Source organism: Mesoplodon bidens (assembly GCF_964165515.1).
Source record: "Mesoplodon bidens genome assembly, chromosome: 2".
NCBI lineage: Eukaryota > Metazoa > Chordata > Mammalia > Artiodactyla > Ziphiidae > Mesoplodon > Mesoplodon bidens.
The window spans coordinates 179346738-179369356 of record NC_138177.1 but is presented as its reverse complement, the minus strand read 5'-3'; the positions used below and the strand labels follow the sequence as shown (position 1 = coordinate 179369356).

At 46.0% G+C, this 22619-nt stretch overlaps 1 protein-coding gene across 2 annotated transcripts in view; it reads left to right on the top strand.

The window, feature by feature from the left end:
* The window catches only part of UBE4B (ubiquitination factor E4B), a 117377-nt gene extending 100262 nt beyond the window's left edge, over window positions 1–17115 (top strand). For both annotated transcript variants that reach the window (XM_081226414.1, XM_081226413.1), the window contains 5 exons: window positions 4071–4205; window positions 6853–7044; window positions 14792–14966; window positions 15906–16052; window positions 16385–17115. In XM_081226414.1, coding sequence (XP_081082540.1) covers window positions 4071–4205; window positions 6853–7044; window positions 14792–14966; window positions 15906–16052; window positions 16385–16446 — 711 coding nt within the window. In that variant the 3' untranslated portion in view covers window positions 16447–17115. The remainder of the gene's footprint in view (window positions 1–4070; window positions 4206–6852; window positions 7045–14791; window positions 14967–15905; window positions 16053–16384) is intronic.
* Window positions 17116–22619: the final 5504 nt, after the last annotated feature.

The following is a 22619-nucleotide window of genomic DNA, read 5'->3' as shown; positions in this document are numbered from 1 at the left end:
CAGGGAAGCAGCCTTGGCCCCGGGCAGCGCCCTGCTTTGGGGGCTGCATCTGGGTCTGAAGGCTTAGGTCCGACAGACTTGTCGGTACTTGTTACCATCCCACCTGTGGGCTTCTGTGAAGTTAGAGCCCAGGTTTGGGGTAGGAGAACCCTTAAACACTTGACCTAAAGCTAGGAAATGAGGTGAGAAGTCTTTGTCCTGAAAACTCTCTCTGCCTTTTTAACTTTCAAGGACTGTTTTGGAGAAGAGCTTTTATTGTTTGAATATGTTAAGATTTAGGAAAGTAACTAGGAAATAAATCTCTAGAACTCTGTCTGCTAGTCAAGAATTGCGTTTGTTCGTATGATCTTCTTTGGACATCCGTGTGACTAACTCAGGAGGGCTCTGATGGGGTGTTTTTCCTCTCAGTACATCTTGGTTTTTATGTTCAGTTATAAACAGAAAAGAGGTCTGTTTCGCCAGGTTCCATGAGAAATTCCTGCTGTGCCGGTGATAGCACACTGCCCTCTCCTGACATCGATTGCCACCATTTAGACTTATTAGGCCCTTCGCAGCTATTGGTGACTTCATATATTGGTTAGTTCTGCTCCTTGTTTTGTTAGGTTCAAAATCAGAACTGCTTTCCAGAAAGTAGGGAGGACCACTTTTTCTTTTCTCGCAGCGGCATTCTCGAGATGAAGATAGTACTGAGGCTGTTCTAAGCTGTGGAGTCAAAACTCTCTTAAACGTAGAATGTCGAGGCACGCTTAGGGGAGGTTTTCATTCCAAGTATTCCTGCAGCTTTGATGAGAATTTTACGTCTTACTGTAGCCAACGTGCCTCAACCACAAACTTAAACCTTCTGGGGGGGCTTTGTGCAGAGTCCGTGGATGCTGGATTTCTCCGGTGTCCACGCCACCACGCTCCTTGAGCCCCTCTAGTTGTATTCAGGAGGTAGCACAGTGGTCGTCATCTTTTCCCTCGGCACTGTACTGGCACCCTCTAGATGACGTTCATCCTACCCACCAGCCTCTTATGCATTTCTAAACACATATGCATTTCTAAACGCTCCTTTGCCTCCAAAACCCTCCTCCTGCCGCTCTCCGTTTCCCACCGGGCGGCGTCACCCCCAGGCCTGAGGCTCCCCAGGGTGGCTCTAAGACATCCTCCCCTGCTCACCCCTTGTCACAGTCCGTCAGCTCGAATCTGGTCCAGTCCCCCGGCCTCTGCAGAACGTGCCGGGGAAACAGATGAGCTCTAGTTGCAAGAGCCCCGGCTTCGGGGTCCAGGGGACCTGGGTTTGAGAACTGTCCCTGCCGCACATTAAAAGTTCTTCCTCACTGTTTCCTAGCCCGTAAATCAGAGATAGTTCTTGCCTTGTGGGAAAGTTGTGAGGAGAGACAGACAGTGAGGACGTAGTTCATGACCAGCCCAGAGAAAGTGTTCAGGATGCGTAGCTCCTATTGCTTTGTTTGCCTTGAAACACTTCTGTCTAAAACGCTGTACATTCTACTCTTACGTATTAAAATCTTACCCATTCTTTGAGGGAGGTCTTGTCCGAATACTCCCTCACGGCTGACCTTCCCCATCAGTGGAGCTGCAGAGTCTCGCCTTTCTCCCACTCCTGTAACACCCTCTTTATGTCACTCATGATGCTGATGTTGGACCAGCTTACATTGTCGATGTTGGGATACGGGTCTGTGGCACATTACCTCGTCCAGAGTCAGTGCTTATGATAATAGCATTTGTTTATGAGGCGACTGAGCAGATACTATTGATTTTTCTGGTCAACGGATGGAAAAGGGCATAAATAATCCCTAAAAAAATGTTCCTTCAGAATCAGGTCTGCTTGACTTTGGAGTCACATCCTGCCTCCTGCCTCCTGCCTCCTGCCTCCTGCCTCCTGCCTCCCCGCCTGGTCCTCCCAGGTGCTCAGCTCTCAGGCTTCTCTTCTCTCTCCATACTTGCTCCCTAGGTCGTGTGTTTCTCGGTGAGGACGCTGGTTGGAGTTTTGCTATAAGAGTCATTCTTTGCTATGAGACACGGTCCCGGACACTGCAGGACCTTTAGCCTCTCTAGCTCGTGCCCATTTAATGCCAGTGATGTTTCCCTCCAACCCTGGGTCACCATGCAACCGGAAACATTCCCACACGTGGCCTGATGCCCCCAGTTGAAAATCACTGCTAGCTGATCTCATCTGTTCCAAGGCTTTAGCTGTCTGTATTCTAACGACTCCAAAATGTGCCTCCCCAGCTCGGCTCACTCCTGATGCAGGCTTACATAACCAGCTGTTGACCTCCCCCTGCCCAGTGGTCTAATAGGATCTCAAACCTGACTTGTCCAAAACTGAACCCTCGATGTCGTCCCCCAGATCTCCTCTCCAGACCGCCCTGTCTCAGGAAGCGCCGACCGCATTCTGCTCATTGCTCTGGCTCAGCACCTTCTAGAGTCTTCCTTGATTCCTCTCTCTCCCAGCAAAGGCCCCTAGGCTCTGTCGTAAAGTATGTTTGTTATCTGACCTCTTCCCCCACCTCCAGCTCACTACCGTCTCTTAACCTGCATTACTGGAGTAGCCCCCCATTTGGTTTCAGCCTCCCCCCTTGCTCATGTGCATTCCAGCAGGATGGTGTTAAAATCTCAGTCAGCCTCTCATCCCTGCTCTGCTCAGAGCCCTTCCTGGCTTCCCCAATTCTCACACTCGGGGCCTGGCGGGCACTGCAGTCTCAGGCCCCGCCCTTCCCCTGCGCTCATGCTACCCTGCCCCCACTCGCCTCCTTGATCTTCCACCAAACAGCAGGGCCTTTGCACTTGCTGTGCACTTTGCACTCCCTGAGCCCGGAGTGCTTTTCCCCTGATTCTTGCTGACTCACTTCCTTCAGATACCTGCTTAAGTGTTACCTCCTCAGAGAGGCCTTCCCTGACCACCCTTTCCAGACTAGCACCCCAGCCCCAGCACACTTTTCCTCCCCCACCCCCACCCCAGCCCTGCTTTATTTTTCTTCATCTGTTATCAGACTTACCTGTATCTGTTTGGGTGGGTGTCTGTTTATTGCTTATCTCCCTAACTGATGTCTAAATTCCATGAGGTAGGGAGCCTTCTTGGTCACGTTCTGTGCTTCATCTCCAGGACCTAAAGGAGGCCTGGCCTATGGAAGGGGCTGGATCACACTGATTGATGAATGAACGTGACACCCAGACACACACTGAGGTGGTTCTCACCTTGCTCTTCCTCCATCCTCGCTGCTTCAGCCTTTCATTCCTGACCGAAGGGCGGTGGGCAGGTCACCCAGCACTGGTGCAGGATCTCCACAGGGCACTTACGCAGGGGGCACTCATGTGGCTACATTAGCTGTTCTAGCTGTTTCCCCTCCCCCAAGGTAAAGTAAACAGGCCTCTGAGCAGATGTAGGAATTTAAGCCCGTACTGATGTTTCTGTATTTGGTCTATCACAGAGCCTTCAGTAGATTCCACCTTATTTTACCCATGAGTCAAATATACCTTATTGTCTTGTTTCCCAGCCTAGGGCAGAGTAGAAGGAGGAGGATGGCACCGGAGGCAAGCATGCTGACAGTTGTAGAGGTTGACAGCCTAACAGGTGTGGAGAGACAAAATTCAAAAGCTGAGCAATCTACAGGTCCTTGGTGTTGTGGCGAAACCTATAGGCCTCAGTGTGATAGCCCAGCACACCTGTGGTTTTCAAAATAACGATGACTACGCAGGCGTTGTTATTAAGGACGGTGAATATCCTTTATTAGCACGTGTATCAGGCAGGATGTAAGAATCACTTATTGCGTCCTGCATATCAGTTGATGGTGAGCTCTTTTATCATTGAGGAAACTGAGTCTCATGTAAGTTAAGTCACGTGCCAGGGTCCCCTTATTCAAAGCCCGAAAGACATCTGATGGCGAAAGGAATAAACCTCAGTAATCTAGAAGGTTTGCTGTACAGGTTGTTGTATCATTCCCTAAGTATGTTGGCTGTATTATGCACTTTCCCATTTATGAGCTGACTGTATTTTTGCTTCACACTTGGTGTTTGCTGAGCTGCTGACTGTACTGAGACGTGTCTGGCATCTGTTCACTGTTCCCCAGGATCAGCAACAGGCCCGTCAGTCCCAGCTCGCTCAGGATGAGCGCGTTTCACGCTCCTATCTTGCCCTGGCGACAGAAACCGTGGACATGTTCCATATCCTCACCAAGCAGGTCCAAAAGCCATTCCTCAGACCTGTGAGTAGAACCTTGGGGGTATTTGTTTTTGTCTGTTGGATTCCACATTCAGAGTCTATCGCTTATAACTAAATAGGGTAGTTGTTGAAATCCTGGGTGTTTCAGCACCACAGTCACCAATCGGTGAAATTCTGTTACTGATGTTGTTCCCAGTTATGCTAATTGATACACACAACATTCTATCAATAGTCTGAAGTCTGCAAAAGGTCACTTCCAAGATAACTTATATCAGTTTCTGCTGAGACAGCACATTGGATTATTAATGTTGAAGCTGTGACGTATTTTTATCATCATCGACTCCAGTATTTTATTTATAGGAAAAGTATAAGGTGACATCAATTGGAAATGCGACTGTATTAAGTAGAAATAATTGATAGTATATAAGATCTTTGGTTCTCTTCGGTGTAGGTTTGTTACACTCAGGAAGCCAAAGGTTAACAAGAGCCATAATTAGGGTTTATGATGGGTCAAAGGTAGCCAGATTGTTTGGCCTTGACTTGATTGATGAGACCGGGATCCTGTTTCTGAAATCGAAACTGAGGGGCATAAATGAAGATCTCTGCTTCTCTTCAACAACCCCCCGCAACACACACACTCACACACACACACACACGTGCACACAAACACACACAGAGTTTAGAAGTCTTATGGTGGGGCCAGGGCCAGGATAGTGAGGAAGGCAAGAAAGGGGCCTGAGATTTGGTACTTGCCCATATGGAGACAAGTTTACAGTGGGATGTAGTTTTACTACACGTTTCCTCCAGTTTCCCTGTTTACTCTCACCTCCGTCATTATCACTACGCCCTGTCCTACGTGCAACTCAAGAGGTGAGCCCCCTCCTCTGTCCCCTTTACATTTCATGTCTCTTCATAAATAGATTTCAGTGCAAGAGCAGCAGAACATGAAGCAAAACAGTGCATCACTGAAAGCGTAAGAACGTTCGACTCATTGAGATAAGGTACTTCAGACACTTGCTTCCCTTAAAGGTTTGCAAATGGACTTCTTTAAACTTTTTCTATAAAGGCCAGACAGTAAATAGTTTAGGCATTGTAGGCCACATGGCCTCTATTGCAGCTGCTAGCTTTGCTGTTGCTGTGTTCCAGTAAAACTCCGTGAAGTGAGGCATCAGGCCAGATATGTCTCGCAGCTAGCAGTTTGCCAATCCGTGCTCTAAGTCATGTTTTATTTTGTGTTCAACTACTCCGATGGCCGTGCTCTTTGATTGTTCAGAAGATCAGAAACTATAAAAATTACTTGAAACTAAATTATCATAAAGCCTATTTTTAGTTCTAAATTCTTCTTTTTTTTTTTTTTTTTTTTTTTTTTGTGGTACGCGGGCCTCTCACTGTTGTGGCCTCTCCCGTTGCGGAGCACAGGCTCCGGATGCGCAGGCCCAGCGGCCATGGCTCACGGGCCCAGCCGCTCCGCGGCATATGGGATCCTCCCAGACCGGGGCACGAACCCGTATCCCCTGCATCGGCAGGCGGACTCTCAACCACTGCGCCACCAGGGAGGCCCCAAATTCTTCTTTTTTTTAAAGGAAATTATTGAAAGCTAAGTCTGTTATTTTCATGTCAATTAAAATTAATGTTTTTCAAGACCTACTCTTTGATCTGAGCTCTCCGTACACCTGGGTCATAGTCTGCTGCCCCCCGGTCTTTGCCTGTGCCTGCTTTGATCTCTCCTTTTCCTTTGCTGCACTGTTTTCACCTTCTTTGCTGGTTAGCACAAAACTCTCCCACTTCAGGGAAAAAAAAATTACCAATTATATCCTATTCTTATCCCTCCTTAACCTCACAGTTTCTTAACAATTAAATACAGGAGTACTTTTTACTTTGTGCAAAAGCAGGTCCTTTAGAAGCCAAACTTAAGTTGAATTTGTATAAATCCAGTCATGAAATTTAATGAAAACCTTGTTACTTAAAGAGAAGCTTTCACAGCTCATTTTTTGTGGCCGGTGTTTAATACTCTATAAGCCAGGTTTTCCTATTTCAGGTTTGCTTAAAGCAATGTATGCCCACCTGTAGTAGGTACTGTGTCATCTTGTGGGGTTATAGCATATTATTTCATAATTAGTTGTTAGTTGTTTCATTTAAGTTTGTTTTGTCTCACTGGCTAGATTTCAAACTATTCAAGACATAAATTTTATCTTCTACCTCTTTTATATTTCTTCACTCTTTGCATCTGATAAATAAATAAGAATGGTGCATATTGCCTGAACTGTCAGGGACTTGAAATTTATAGAAAAATAATGCATAAAATGATGGCTGAAAGAGAAACTTTCGTGACACGTGTGATGATGATGGAATTATGAATAGTTTCCCTCTTTTACCCATTTCTCAACAAATTCAAAGTGATCCTTGTTTTTATAATTAAAGCATGAATTTAATGAAAATGTTGCCTTTTTGGTATTTATAAATATTCCATCAGCATGCAACATTCTATGAAGTATTAGAATTACTGGATTAGAAATGGAGAGTAAAGAAAAGTTTGAATAGAATGTCCTTCTTCGTATGATATAGCGCATATAAGGGATTCTTTGAAGACTGAGCCTGCCAATTCCTGTTCCTCCACTGAAATGGGAGTTTTGGGTCCTTCTTGCTTGTCTCAACAGCATGAATTGTCCTATTATCCCGTGATTTCCTAGGAACTCGGACCCCGATTGGCTGCGATGCTGAACTTTAATCTTCAGCAACTCTGTGGTCCTAAGTGCCGTGACCTGAAAGTTGAAAACCCTGAGAAATATGGCTTTGAACCAAAGAAGTTGTTGGACCAGCTGACGGATATTTACTTGCAGCTGGACTGTGCCCGGTTCGCTAAAGCCATTGCTGACGACCAGGTCAGTGCCCAAGGGAACAGTTTCAGAGGGAGTCTGGAGTTCAGGCTCCTGAAGGGGGTGACTTGAGTTTGCTTCCCTGTGGATTTCCCGGCAGACCCTGCGCGATCACATATCCATCTGTTCTTGGATTTTCCCCACTTGAAATCAAGGAAGGTGACACTTTTCAAAATGTGGTTTGAGAAGTTTTTAGTATGTAAATAGAAATAATGGCCACAGTGGCGAGGGGAGCTTGTCTGGTGTAAATGGATGTGACTCAGTTGTTTTCCTTTGGGCGTGAAGCGCGGATTTGGCTCTCAGGTCCGTCTCCAGTTGAGTTTGTACCCATCTTGCTAAGGGCCTCACTCGACAAATCGGTTACATTCCCAGAAAGAGCCTGGTTTTCGCAGGGAATCCAAATCTTCTTCCCAAGAAGGAGATTTAATAACAGCTTCAGTGCTGCCGTTATTTCTGTGGTTCCAGGTTTCAAACCGTGTATGTTATCTTTTTTTTTTTTTTGCGGTACGCGGGCCTCTCACTGCTGTGGCGTCTCCCGTTGTGGAGCACAGGCTCCCGACGCGCAGGCTCAGCGGCCATGGCTCACGGGCCCAGCCGCTCCGCAGCATGTGGGATCTTCCCGGACCGGGGCACGAACCCGTGTCCCCTGCATCGGCAGGCGGACTCTCAACCACTGCGCCACCAGGGAAGCCCCGTGTATGTTATCTTTACATTCTTCCCTCCTTTATTCCTTGTGTCCCTCTGATCGTATCCATTTTGTGGTTTTCATTTCCACAGCTACCGACTTAGTCCAAGCGGCCCCTGCCCGGCCTCGCGTTTTCCTGTTTCCGTACCTCACAGAGGGCTTCCCGTGCCTCCACGTCCCTCTATCCTGCAGCCTCTCCAGCGTTATAACAACTGATGTGTATCAACCACACATCAAGCTTTAGCCACGTTCCATGTTTTCACTTGTAATCCTCACAAAATCCTCCGATTTAGGTTTAGTTGGATTCCTTGCTTTACAAGGAGGCACACAGAGGTTACAGAGCCGCACAGCTGATGTGAGGCGGAGGCAGGATTCCCACCGGGCAGTCTGGCCCTGAGCCCATGTTCTCAGCTTCTCTGCTCTCCACTTAAAATGCCCCCAAAGTGCCATGTCTGTTTCAGTCTCTGCATCTTTGTTCACATTATTTATCCAAGTATTAACTCACATCTCAGGGTAACCATCACTAGGCATTCCAGAAGGTTCTTTACTTATATCTCATCCAAAGGTCAAAATAGGGGAATCGTAGGTACTTTTTTTTTTTCAGTAACAGCTTTATTGAGACATAATTCTCATACATAGGTACTTCTGGATAAAGCAAGAGGTGTGGTCTTGACAAAGCACCTGCAATGGAAAAAACCACATATGTCGAAAGCAGTTTTTCCGTAAAAAGTCGTAGTAAATGAGCAGGTTAGGTGTTCGCAGTTACTTTGGGTAGATGCTAAAATGATTCTCTAGCCTATGACTGTATGATGCTGCACGTGTTGAGAAATGGAAGATACGCGGTAGCCTTAAGAGAGACAAGAAATGGAAACGCTCCCCAGGCAAGGTCAGGTTGTCTGCTTGGGCAGCAGGCCGGCTGGAGCTGCACCTCTCCGGCGCAGCCAGAGGTCGGGTGTGAGGAGTCCCCGGGGACTCCTCCGCTTTCACTGTCAGGGACTCAGAAGGGTCCTTTAGCCTGCTCCCTCTTCCCCTGGTAGGTCTTGCTGTGGCTGCCACGTCGCAAGCGGTTATAACACGTAACAGAAAGTTTGCAGTGTGCATGAGCACAGCACACCCAGTGAGACGGTGAAAACCAAGTGGGTGACAAAGGAGTGTTTCCCAGTGCTTCCAGCTGCCTCTCCTTGGGGACCAACAAAACACCCACACTGCCTGGTAATGCCTGTGGATTGTGGTGGTGGCACAGGTGGTGGCCTGTGGTGGCACATGGCTTGAATCACAGGCAGCGGTTTCTGCACGGTGGCACATGGGTCTTCTCGGATGTCTCAATAGCCCTGTTCTTCCAGACACGTGAAGCAGGCACACAAGTGCCAGTGGCACAATGGAGAGAAAAACACTTTTTAAGTGGGTTTTTTGCTGCCTCGTACAGTGTGGCGTTTGTCTTGATTGTTGGACACTTTCCATTTATATGGGCTGTAAGCTGATGAGGGGCCTGCCCACTGGATTGTTTCGGAAGAGGGGCTGGCGGGGGGGTGCTGGGGGTGGAAGGATGGAAGACTAGAAAACTCCAGGGAGGTGGTAGACTTTCGTCTTCTCCCTTGGGAGCACTGCTCTTGGTTCGCTCTGGTTCCGGCTGGTATGTCTTGTTTTCCTGGGAAGACAGAGGAGAAAAGAAACAGCAGCCGAGCAAGGGAAGAAACTGAGAGCCTTCTCTCCTGTGCACTGAGAGCGGGCGGAAGACAGGTGCCCGGGAGAGGTGACAGATGCCCCAGCATGAGGAGCCCTGAGCCTTACACTCACAGGCCTGAGGAGAGAGCCCCTCGTCAGAGAGGGCGTGTGACAGGACAGTTGTCCCTGGAGCCCAGAGAGCCCAGGACAGAGAGAGGTCTCAGCCTGACACAGTGAGCTGCACTGAGGGCCAAGTCTGCCTGTGGTTTCCAGGCGGTTGAACGGCAGATCTGTTGTTCACGGAGCACTGTTTGTTAACACCACGTTCCATTAAACAACAATGGTAGTCAAGAGCCCATGTAATGGGGACTTCCTGGTGGTCCAGTGATTAAGACTTCGCCTTCCAGTGCAGGGGATGTGGGTTCGATCCCTGGTCAGGGAGCTAAGATCCCACATGGCTCCCGGCCAAAAAACCAAAACATAAAACAGAAGCAATATTGTAACAAATTCAATAAAGACTTTTAAAAAATGGTCCACATCAAAAAAAAAAGAAAAAAAAAGTCTTGGGATTTCCCTGGTGGTCCTGCGGTAAAGAATCCACCTTCCAATGCAGGGACTGCAGGTTCAATCCCTGGTTGGGGATCCAAGATCCCACATGCCACGGGGCAGCTAAGCTTGCGCGCCACAGCTACTGAACTCGCGCGCCTCAACGAGAGAGCCTGCGTGCCACAAACTGCAGAGTCCTTGCGCTCTGGAACCCACGCACCACAACTAGAGAGAAGCCCAAGCACTGCAGTGAAAGATCCCGCATGCCTCAGTGAAAGATCCCGCATTCCTCAACGAAGACCCCTCATGCTGCAACTAAGACCTGACGCAACCATAAAAATTTAAAAAAAAAAGAGCCCATGTGAAATCTCACTTCTCCTATGCAGCGTTCCTTTTTATTTCTATATATAAATTTATTTATTTATTTATTTATTTGGCTGCGTTGGGTCTGCATTGCTGCATGCGGGCTTTCTCTAGTTGCGGTGAGCGGGGGCTACTCTTCCTTGCCGTGCGTGGGCTTCTCATTGCGGTGGCTTCTCTTGTTGTGGAGCATGGGCTCTAGGCATGTGGGCTTCAGTAGTTGTGGCACGTGGGCTCAGTAGCTGTGGTTCGCGGGCTCTAGAGCACAGGCTGAGTAGTTGTGGCACACGGGCTTAGTTGCTCCGCAGCACGTGGGATCCTCCCAGACCAGGGCTCGAACCCGTGTCCCCTGCATTGGCAGGTGGATTCTTAACCACTGCGCCACCAGGGAAGTCCTGCAGCCTTCCTTTTTTTTTTTGAGGTGAAATTCACATAACATAAAATTAACCATGTTGAAGTGTGTAATTCACAGTATTGTACAACCATTTAGTACATTCACAGTATTGTACAACCGTCACCTCTTGTCACCCCCACAAGGAAATCCCGTACCCATTAAGCAGTCACTGTCCCTTCCTCCTCACCTCAGCTCCTGGCAACCACTAAACTGCTTTCTGTCTTTATTTTACCTATTTTTACATTTATCTATTAGCCTATTCTGAATATTTCATGTAAATGGAATCATACAGTGTATAACCTTTTGTGTCTGGCTTCATTCACGTAGCATGCTTTCGAGGTTCATCCATGTTATAGCATGTATCAGTACCTGATTCCTTTTTACGGCTTAAAGTTTCATTATATGGCTATACCGTGGTTTGTTTATTCATTCATCCATTGATGGACATTTGAATTGTTTCCGCCTTTTGGCTGTTATAAATAGTATCCTTGTGAATGTTCATGTAAAAGTGTTTGAATACCTATTTTCAATTCTTTGGGATATACTTAGGAGTAGAATTTCTGAGTCATATGGTAATTCTATGTTTAACATTCCCACCAGCAGTGTACGAGGGTTCTAATTTCTCCACATCCTCGCCAACACTTGCTATTTTCTGTTTTGTTTTTTTATTTTTAAATAGCCACCCTAGTGGGAGTAAAGTGGTATTTCACTGTGGTTTTGATTTGCGTTTCCCTAATGACAAATGCTGTTGAACATCTTTTCGTGTACTTGCTGGCCATTTGTATATCTTTTTTGAAGAAATGTCTGTTCAATCCTTCATCTTTTTTTTGGCCGCACCAAGCAGCTTTGTGGGATTTTAGTTCCCTGACCAGGGATTCAACCCAGGCCCTCGGTAGTGAAAGCACAAGTCCTAACCACTGGACCACCAGAGAACTCCCCTTCGTCCATTTTTTTATTTTATTTTTTATTTATTTATTTTTGGCTGCATTAGGTCTTCATTGCTGCACGCGGGCTTTCTTTAGTTGTGTCGAGCAGGGGCTACTTTTTGTTGCGGTGCGTGGGCTTCTCATTGCGGTGGCTTCTCTTGTTGCGGAGCATGGGCTCTAGGCTCGCGGGCTTCAGTAGTTGTGGCACACGGGCTTACTAGTTGCTCCACGGCATGGGGGAATCTTCCTGGACTAGGGTGCAAACCTGTGTCCTCTGCGTTGGCAGGTGGATTCTTAACCACCGTGCCACCAGGGAAGCCCCTATCCATTTTTTAAATTGGATTCTTTCTGTTTTGTTCTTTATATATTCTGTGTGAGGTCTTTATATATTCTGGATACTAGACCTTTGTCAGATATATGATTTGCAGATATTTTTATGTTTAATTTCTGTAGCCATTCTGTAAGATCCTTGAGGTCAAGAACAACATCTTGGGACTTCCCTGGTGGCCCAGTAGTTAAGAATCAACCTGGGCTTCCCTGATGGCACAGTGGTTAAGAATCCGCCTGCCAATGCAGGGGACACGGTTCGAGCCCTGGTCCAGGAAGATCCCACATGCCACGGAGCAACTAAGCCCAGGCGCCACAACTACTGAGCCCGCATTCTAGAGCCCATGAGCCGCAACTACTGAGCCCATGTGCTCTAGAGCTCTCACGCTGCAACTGATGAGCCCACGCGCCACAACTACTGAAGCCCGTGCGCTCTGGGCCCCACGTGCTTTGCAACTACTGAAGCCCACGCACCTGGAGCCTGTGCTCCACAACAAGTGAAGCCACCACAATAAGTCCGTGAGCTACAGCAAAGCATAGCCCCCACTCGCCGCAACTAGAGAAAGCCCGCACACAACACCCAAGACCCAGCACAGCCAAAAAAACCCACAACATCTTTGCTTCCTCTCTGACACCATCCACACTGAACTTGAAGCAGCAGCTCAGTAATCTGTATTTGGTCGATTCATTGGCACCACTGCTCTTTGAAACTGAGTGCCATGTCCCCTTATCCTAAGTACCCTTTGATTTCTTTTTTCTTTTTTTTTGGCTGTGCTGGGCCTTGGTTGCTACTCACAGGCTTTCTCTAGTTGCGGTGAGTGGGGGTTACTCTTTGTTGCGGTGTGCAGGTTTCTCATTGCGGTGGCTTCTCTTGTTGCGGAGCATGGGCTCTAGGCACGCGGGCTTCAGCAGTTGTGGCACACGGGCTCTAGAGCACAGGCTCAGCGGCCATGGCTCACGGGCTTAGTTGCTCTGCAGCATGTGGGATCTTCCCAGACCAGGGCTCGAACCCATGTCCCTTGCATTGGCAGGCGGATTCTTAACCACTTCACCGCCAGGGAAGTCCCTACCCTTTGATTTCTGATAATGCTCACTCCACTGCTCTATCTTAGAAGTTGACTTAACAGCAGGCAGAAGTCAGTTGGTTAAAAACTCAGTCATCTTTTGAGAAATAGAGTGGGTGATATTTTCGAGAATAGTAAATGGGCTAAGAACGACTGCTTGTTTACGCAGAGAAGTTCAAGGTGAATTGTCTCAGTAGTGTGGATAGCAGCACCCACCATGTGTGTTTTTGCCCTTCCAACATCTCACCATAACCCTTTGGCCATTTATCCCCTGTGACTCTTCCCAAAGCGACGGGGACTGCAGCTTACCTGGCTCATAATAAGTAGACACCAAATAAAGTATCTGTTGACCTAATGTAGTAATTTAGTTTCAGAAAACTATAGCCGAGGCCCTCTGAACTTTTCAAATTATTTTAAAGGATTATTGCCAGGCCCAGGCGCCCTGCTGGCTTTTTGTCCTCTCCTCTCTTTTCCCCTGAGTTGCATGGATTAAATAAGGGGCATGGCTGTGTGTGGAGAGAGAAAGTGAGCATGTGCACTTATTTAGAAACTGAAGTTAAAAAAGAACAGAAGAAAGACTGAGGACTTTCAATCTGGCCTTCTAAGGGAACACAAGTATTGAGATGAGTTCATCCCATGATGTTCATGTGAATCCTCGTTTAGAAATCACAGGTCACAGATTATGGTCCTATCATTCAGAGTTTCAGATTTAGTCATTCCCCTCCTCCATTTGCATCACTGTCACTAAAGTGACAAGCGTCCAGTGTTTTTGCCCTAAATGCAAAATACGATAGATATACTTTGCTATTTTGAAATGGCAGTGATTTATATAAATTAGGCACCTGTGGGGTAGGTGTTACTACCCCCATTTTACACCTGAGGAAACTGGGGCTCAGGAGAGTTAGAGCTTTGCCTAAGACCACACAGCAGGTAGATGGTAAAGCCAGGATTGAAGCCCAGGTTTGCCTGGGTCTGTGGTGGGCGCTTGCCCTGTAGACCAGCCCTCCCACTCTCACAGGCATAAACCCTGTCAGCTCCCATCAGTAGAGCCCCTGACATTTAACAGCGTTGAACTGAGAGATCTTAAATAAAGATTGACAGAGAATGGGAGAACGCGCTTGTTGATTATGAACTGTATTGGGTTGTTTTCAGCATGTTTACCTTTAGGGAAAAGAACTGAAATTTCCACCTCCTCTCATAGGCTGCTAGGGCTCAGTGCCTGGCAAGGACTGAAGTAGACTTCCAGTCCTTCTCTTTTTAATATTTCCTTTTCTTTTTAACATCTTTTTTTTTTTTGGTACACGGGCCTCTCACTGTTGTGGCCTCTCCCGTTGCGGAGCACAGGCTCTGGACGCGCAGCCTCAGCGGCCATGGCTCACGGGCCCAGCCGCTCTGCGGCATGTGGGATCTTCCCAGACCGGGGCACGAACCCGTGTCCCCTACATCGGCAGGCGGACTCTCAACAACTACGCCACCAGGGAAGCCCTCCTTTTCTTTTTAATATTTAAATTTTAAGAGACATGGATGTTTGCTATAAAAGTAATTAAATTTTTTTAAAATTCCCCTCATTTGCCTCAGTCCTGAAGCCCTTTCCAGAGGCCTTGTACGGTTTGGTGCGTATTAGCCCAGTCTTTATATATTTATAGCCATGTCAAAGTATTTATATATGTACATTATAATTTTAGGGCTTTTTTAGAAAACAGATGATGCTTTGGGTATTTTCTGCAGCTTGCTTTTTTCCACTTAAAATATATTTACGTCTCACAGTGTCTTTCCTCATTTTCAGAGATCCTACAGCAAAGAATTGTTTGAAGAAGTTATTTCGAAGATGCGGAAGGCAGGGATCAAATCCACAATAGCGATAGAGAAGTTTAAACTTCTGGCTGAAAAGGTGGAGGAGATCGTGGCCAAGAATGCGCGTGCAGAAATCGACTACAGTGACGCCCCAGACGAGTTCAGAGGCTAGTGGGCCCACTTTTTTCAAGTGGAATTCTTTGATTTGAGTTAACTTGAAACATGTAACATTAGAAGAGGACGTTCTGTGCTCTCATTGCCTTTTTATTTTTTATTATTTTTTATTTTATTTTTGGCTGCCTTGGGTCTTCGTTGCTATGCGTGGGCTTTCTCCAGTTACGGCGAATGGGGGCTACTCTTCGTTGTGGTGCGTGGGCTTCTCATTGCGGTGGCTTCTCTTGTTGTGGAGCACGGGCTCTACGCACGTGGGCTTCAGTAGTTGTGGCACGTGGGCTTAGTAGTTGTGGCTCGCGGGCTCTAGAGCACAGGCTCAGAAGTTGTGGCGCAAGGGCTTAGTTGCTCCACAGCGTGTGGAATCTTCCCAGACCAGGGCTCGAACCCGTGTCCCCTGCATTGGCAGGCGGATTCTTAACCACTGCACCACCAGGGAAGCCCCTCTCATTGCTTTTTGAGACACTTGGTCAGAAATTGAAATTCTGTTTATCTACCTTTAGTTCATATTATAAATTATAAGAGAAAAAAGTCCTTACCCTGATTTCAAACCAGGTAACAACCCTGAAGATTCTAAGGTCAACCTTGTCTTTGCAAGTGGGGACTCATGTTTTCAAAGAATTCTGAGAAGTCCTAAGAGGAAAGGTTGATTCTAGCCTGCCATCTTCGCCGTACAGCTCGGGAGAGCCTGTCTGTCCTGCTGTCTTTTTTGTCTATTTTCCTCCCAGCAGTAGCTGACAAAAGGGTGCTTCCCCTCTACAAAAGGTGAAGTATATGCCTTTATCTAATGCTGATTTCCTTCTAAACTTGGGGGCCTGGTAGGAGCCATTTGGTTGCTGTTTCTATGGTTATGTTTTTCACTGATAGGAGGGACTTTGTTTTCTTTTTCAGTTTTAGGCTCTGTTGTTAGAGTTTGCTTTGCTTTGTCTCTGTAGACCCTCTGATGGACACCCTGATGACTGACCCCGTGCGGCTGCCCTCTGGCACCATCATGGACCGCTCCATCATCCTGCGGCACTTGCTGAACTCCCCCACGGACCCCTTCAACCGACAGACGCTGACAGAGAGCATGCTGGAACCAGGTAGAGGAGGGCATGGCTCGAACAGCAGTGCCTACACCTGTACTGAGCAGTGAGGCCAAAATCGTGTATCAGAGAGTAGTCAAAAGGGGGAAATTTAACACATCCAGACACTGCATGGTTTCTGACACTTAATGGACAAGACATAAAACATCCTTTGCTCTTTTTCACTACAGAATTCCAGTTCTTACTTTTCATATCCTGTTTCTTCTTCAGCCTTCAGTTCAGTGAGGGAATGAATGGCCTTTTCTTTCCTTTTATACAGAACTACAAGCATCGTCTCTCAGGAAGAGCCCTCCCATCTGGGGTATTAATTCTTCCCTTTCTTTTCTCAGTGCCAGAACTGAAAGAACAGATTCATGCCTGGATGAGAGAGAAACAGAACAATGATCATTAAACCATCCCCCTTGCCCACCCTCTGTGAGAAACAGCCAAGGCCGGCGAGGCAGGCAGGAGCAGCATCGGTGGTGCAAATGCTGTTCACATGTTGGAGGCCAGAAGTGGCAAAATATACCAAGAGCCCACCCAGAGTGACCAAACAGTGGAGACCTGAAAGGACATGAATAAGAAGAGGAGCCCAATTCCTGTACATATATTTAAGTGACAGACGTGGTCAAAAGCTTGAGGGATACGTTTTATGACTGCTTGTGTAATAGAGCACGTCCTTCACATGTCACAATTTGGGGCTTTTGCTACGGAAGTCTTTTAGTGATTGATGACGAATGGGTCTGGGCAGCATCCCCTTCATCTTTTTTTTTTTTTTCCTAAATCCAGTATCCATTGGTTTTGATTGTGATTAGAGAACCTTGGACATTTTGCTGCTAAGACTCTTCCCCACGCCGGCCCCATCCTGATCCTACTTGCACTGCTGTGGATTTTTTTTAAGAGAAGCAAAAACAAAAATAAACTCTTTTCCCTGGCCCTCCAAACATTTATTCTGTGAGATAACTGTGCCTGCAACAAAGTGTTAATCCTGGGATCGTATTTTTATATCATATTCACATATTTGTTTTTTTAATTGGTGTTAGATGACATGATTAATAAAAAAGGCAAGATATTTTCAGAATTTGAATTTCAGTTTTTTTTTTTTATTATTTTGAAATGTCCCTTAAAATTTTTTTTTATTCTAAACAAAATGAAGAGAATCCTGTTGCTCTGGTCCTTGTAGTGAGTCCACGATTAGGAATCTGAGGAACAGCTGCAGCAAAGGAAGCGTTTTAAGTGTATCAGGATTTCACGTCTTACGGTTTGGGGTGGGGGGTTGGGTTATTTTTAATGCTATGTGACAGTTGGAAACCTTTATAGTTATCCTGCGAGGGTAAATAAATTCCTCAACCCTTGAGTCTGTGAGTTCAAGGCAGGGGTCGTTTGTATGATGTGTCCTGTGGGGCTTGGCCTTACCAAAGCAAAAAAGGGGTGCAAGAAATGTGGAAGTACGTCTGCTTGTAAAAACACACACAAAGACACACACACACACACACACAAACATGAGATTTTTTGTATTACTGCTCCCTACTTACCATACTCGGATTCTTGAATCTCCTTTGGGGTAAAAAGGGATTTGAAACCATGAAGTGTTTTGAAGAAATTAAGTCTACAAAAACATACTTTCTTTTTCTTTTCCTTTCTTTCCCGCTCCACAGACAATGTCCTCTGTTCAGTTCCTAACGCAAACTACAATAAATGGTGATACACATTCAGAAGGAATCTTCTTTGAGTCTCTTCTTTTTGTGGAAAACAAAGGGGTGGGTGAAGACCAAGAGTCAGATGTGTTCGCATGTGGTACATGATCTTTCCTGGAGCCAGTTAGGAATTGCTGTTTTTAAAATAAACCTTTCTGGGGCTTCCCTGGTGGCGCAGTGGTTGGGGGTCCATCTGCCGATGCAGGGGACACGGGTTCGTGCCCCGGTCCGGGAAGATCCCGTGTGCTGCGGAGCGGCTGGGCCCGTGAGCCATGGCCACTGAGCCTGCGCTCCGCAGCGGGAGAGGCCACAACAGTGAGAGGCTCGTGTACCGCAAAAAATAAATAAACAAACAAATAAATAAAAATAAACCTTTCCTATTGTGTCAGTCTTGGTGCTTCAGTTGGTTCTCATGTCACTGCTTGCTTGTTCAAGGGGGTTGAGTCATGTTCAGTCTCTTCAGTTCTCAGGTGGTTACCCTATCGCAAATATCTTTTCCCTGACCTTGAAATTTTTTGCTCAAGTTCAACCCATCTCATAAACATTATCTTGGGTACTGCAGTTGATGAAACCTTACCTACCAGCTCATGTAATAAGAGCAAGCGTTTCTGCAGCATTTGCTGTGTGCCAACCTATGCCAAGGCCTTTACATTTACGATTTTGTTCTCTAAGATGGTACAATCATCTTTGTTTTTTTCCAGCAGGTCAGGGTGTGGGATGTGGAGAGGTTAGGTCACTTGCCCAAGGTCACCTGGCCAGTTAGTGGAAGAGCAGGTGTCCAGGCTCCAGAGTCCATGCCCTTAGCCACTACTTTTGAGCACATTTGGACTAAACCAACTTTTTCCTTTTTCCAAAAAATATAATGTATTCCTGTGAACAACAATTTTAGGCAATATAGGTAAAGGAAGGCAAAATCACCTGTAATCCCACCGTGCAGATAATTGTTAATTTATTTTTTCCCAAGTTTATATACATTTATGCCTATACAGTTAATGGTGTTTATTGGCTTCTATTGCCAGTTTTGTTTCTCCATCTCATGAATGTGTATTATTTCTCTCCTCTCTATCCAGAAGATAAACTCTGCACAGGTTTATCAGGTTCAGGCACAGGTTCTGTCGTGTTATTTGCGTGCCCCACTCTTTCCCCATGAATGTAATAAGATGCTGCTTTACCCCTTCAGATGTACTCATCGTTTTGAAAATTCAGAATTCGGAGGTTTGAAGGACCTTCTGCCAGCTAGGGCATGTCTCCTACTTGTACTGTCTCTGGGGGGAAGATGTTTGCTATTTCTATTTTTAGAGTCTAAGGCTTGCTATTGTATAGAAACTTGTGACTGCCTTCATTCTGTGAATTATGGATATTAAAGTAAGATCCAAAATGTTTTAAAAGTAGGTCTTGGCTACAAGGAAGATGGCCAAACAGGAAGGAGGATCTGAGAATCAGAGGAGCAGCAAATAAATGGTCCTGAAGAGACAGATGATTAAAATAGCTTCTTAGTCGTTTTGTGACTCACTATTGTGTGGGTTTTAAAACGGAGTTGATAAGAATATCTTTTGAAAAAATAGCCGAGCATGTTATTTTGTTCACATTTTGTAACCTTTGGGTTTGGTACATAAAATAGTGAATTTCACAGTGTTTGTGTTGAGGTGCTAAGGGGAGATAAATAGGCCCTATCTGACTAGGTAACTTTTTCTTTTTCTTTTTTTTTTTTTTTTTTTTTGTGGTATGCGGGCCTCTCACTGTGGTGGCCTCTCCCGTTGCGGAGCACAGGCTCCGGACGCGCAGGCCCAGCGGCCATGGCTCACGGGCCCAGCCGCTCTGCGGCATGTGGGGTCTTCCCAGCCCGGGGCACGAACCCCTGTCCCCTGCATCGGCAGGTGGACTCTCAACCACTGTGCCACCAGGGAAGCCCCCAAGGTAACTTTTTGATTGAAGGAAACATCCATAGTATGAGCTTGATGTTTGGATCAGCTGGCATTGGGCTGAGGAAGTCACCCTTGGTTGATAAATAATGTGCATTTTATGAACATTTTCTATGTACAAGCCACTCTCATATATTAATTTGTTATCTCCTCAGCAGTGTGTAAAGGGGATAGGGAAGTGGTGTATGAATCTAGGCCATCTGGGCTTCAGGCTCTGATCCCTTCACCACTCCGGCTGTGTGGCAGTTCAGTGGTCCCTCAGTATCTGCAGGAGGTTGGTTCCAGAACCCTAAGAGATATCCAAATCTGCAGATGCTCAAGTTCCTTATATAAATTGGTGTAGTGTTTGCTTATAATCTTCCCATGTACTTTAAATCATCTCTAGGTTACTTATAATATCTAATGCAGTGTAAATAGTTGTAAATACAGTGTAAAGAGTTGATGGCAGGCGACAAATTCAAGTTTTGCCTTTCTGGAACTTTCTGGAGTCTTCAAACTGTGGCTGGTTTAATCTGGATGTGGAACCCGCGTATACAGAGGGCCAACTGTATTCCAGAGTGGTCCAAGTTCATAGTGGCAAAGGAGATATGGAGAAGCAGCATAGCATTCCAGAAGGCACTTTGGCCTTGGGGTCAACTCTAGACTCAACCCTCATTTTATTTTTTATTTTTTTTAATTTTTTATACAGCAGGTTCTTATTAGTTATCTGTTTTATACATATTAGTGTATATATGTCAATCCCAATCTCCCAATTCATCCCACCACCATCACCATTCCCCCCAGCTTTTCCCCCTTGGTGTCCATACATTTGTTCTCTATATCTGTGTCTCTGTTTCTGCCTTGCAAACTGGTTCATCTGTACCATTTTTCTAGATTCCACATATATGCGTTAATATACGATACTTGTTTTTCTCTTTCTGAGTTACTTCACTCTGTATGACAGTCTCTAGGTCCATCCACGTCTCTACAGATGACCCAGTTTCGCTCCTTTTTATGGCTGAGTAATATTCCATTGTATATATGTACCACATCTTCTTTATCCGTTCGTCTGTCAATGGGCATTTAGGTTGCATGACCTGGCTATTGTAAATAGTGCTGCAATGAACATTGGGGTGCACATGTGTTTTTAATTATGGTTTTCTCAGGGTATATGCCCAGTAGTGGGATTGCTGTGTCATATGGTAATTCTAGTTTTAGTTTTTTAAGGAACCTCCATAATGTTCTCCATTCAACCCTCATTTTAAATGGTTAAGTGACTTCAGTCTCACAGCTTTCAATATCAGACACTCACTGTTGACCCCCAAATTTGTATCTCCAGCCCAGACCTCCCTCCTCTACTGCAGACACTGGACACCTGAAATGTCTAAAAGACCCCTGGAATTCACATATCTAAATCAAGTTCCTTATATTTCACCCCAAACCTGATCCTCTCAGTCTCCCCATCACAGTAAATGTCAACTCTGTCCTTCCAGTTTTGTCACTCAGTTTAAAACTTTGGGGTCATCCTTTACTCCTCTGTTTTACTCTTTTCCTATTCAGTCTGCCCACAGATTTCTCAGCTCTGCCTATAAAATACACCCAGAATTCAAGTGCTTCTCACCAGGTCCACTGCTGTTATTGGTCTGGGTCATCATTAGCGGTGCTCTAGATTATTGCTGCAGCATCATGACTGGTCTCCCTGTTCATCCCTCGTCCTTTCTCAAAACAGCAGCTGAAACAGTCTTGTTAAAACTTAACTAAGGTTATGTCACTTCTGTGCTCAAAACCCTCCAGTGGCTTCCTAATCCCCTCAGAGTAAAAGAAGCCCTTACACTGGCCTAGAAGGCAGTACCCACCCACCACATTATCTTTTTGACTTCATATCCTGTAACCTCCCCTAACTCCAACCTTTAAGCCACCCTGGCCTCATTGTCCTCCTTAAACTGTAGGTACGCTCTCCACCCCTCCTAGGGCCCTGGTACTTGTGGCTCCCTCTACAAGGAATCTTCTTCCCACAGAGAAATACATGGATCACTCACTCCCTTATTTGCTTGAGGTCTTTACTCAAAAATCAGGGACTTCCCTGGCAGCCTAGTGGTTACGACTCTGAGCTTCCCCTGCAGGGGACAAGGGTTCGATCCTTCGTCAGGGAACTAAGATCCCACATGCTGCACGGTGTGGCCAAAAAAAAAAAAAAAAAAAAAAAAATCACCTTTTCAAGCCCTTCGTTGTTCATTCTTTTTATTTATTTATTTTTTATGAATTTATTTATTTTTGGCTGCGTTGGGTTTTTGTTGCTGCACGTGGGTTTTCTCTAGTTGCAGCGAGCCGGGGCTACTCTTCATTGCGGTGCGCAGGCTTCTCATTGCGGTGGCCTCTCATTGCAGAGCACGGGCTCCAGGCACATGGGCCTCAGCAGCTGTGGCATGCGGGCTCATTAGTTGTGGCTCACGGGCTCCAGAGCGCAGGCTCAGTAGTTGTGGCACACGGGCTTAGTTGCTCCACAGCATGTGTGATCTTCCCGGACCAGGGCTTGAGCCTGTGTGCCCTGCATTGGCAGGCAGATTCTTAACCACTGCACCACCAGGGAAGTCCCTGTTCACTCTTTTTTAAAATTGCAATTCATTCACCCACTTTTGCTGTGCTTTGCTAGCCCCTTTCTTTGCATTTTCTCGTTAGCATTCTAAGAGATAGCATCATTATCTAACAGTCTATATCTACTATTTTCTTGATTACACTCTGTTTCTCTCCACTAGAATGTATGCCCCATGAGGGCAGAGATTTTAGTCTGTTATGTATCCCCAGCACCTAGAAGAGTGCCTAGCATGGAATAAATGCTCAATATGTTTGTTGAATGAATGATCTCTTCATATATTTGTTTGTCATTCCAGTTGCGTCAGTTATCTATCGCTGCATAACCAAATACCCCCAAATTTAGTGGCTTGATACAATAACAGTGACTTTATCTCCCACGATTCTGAAGGTCC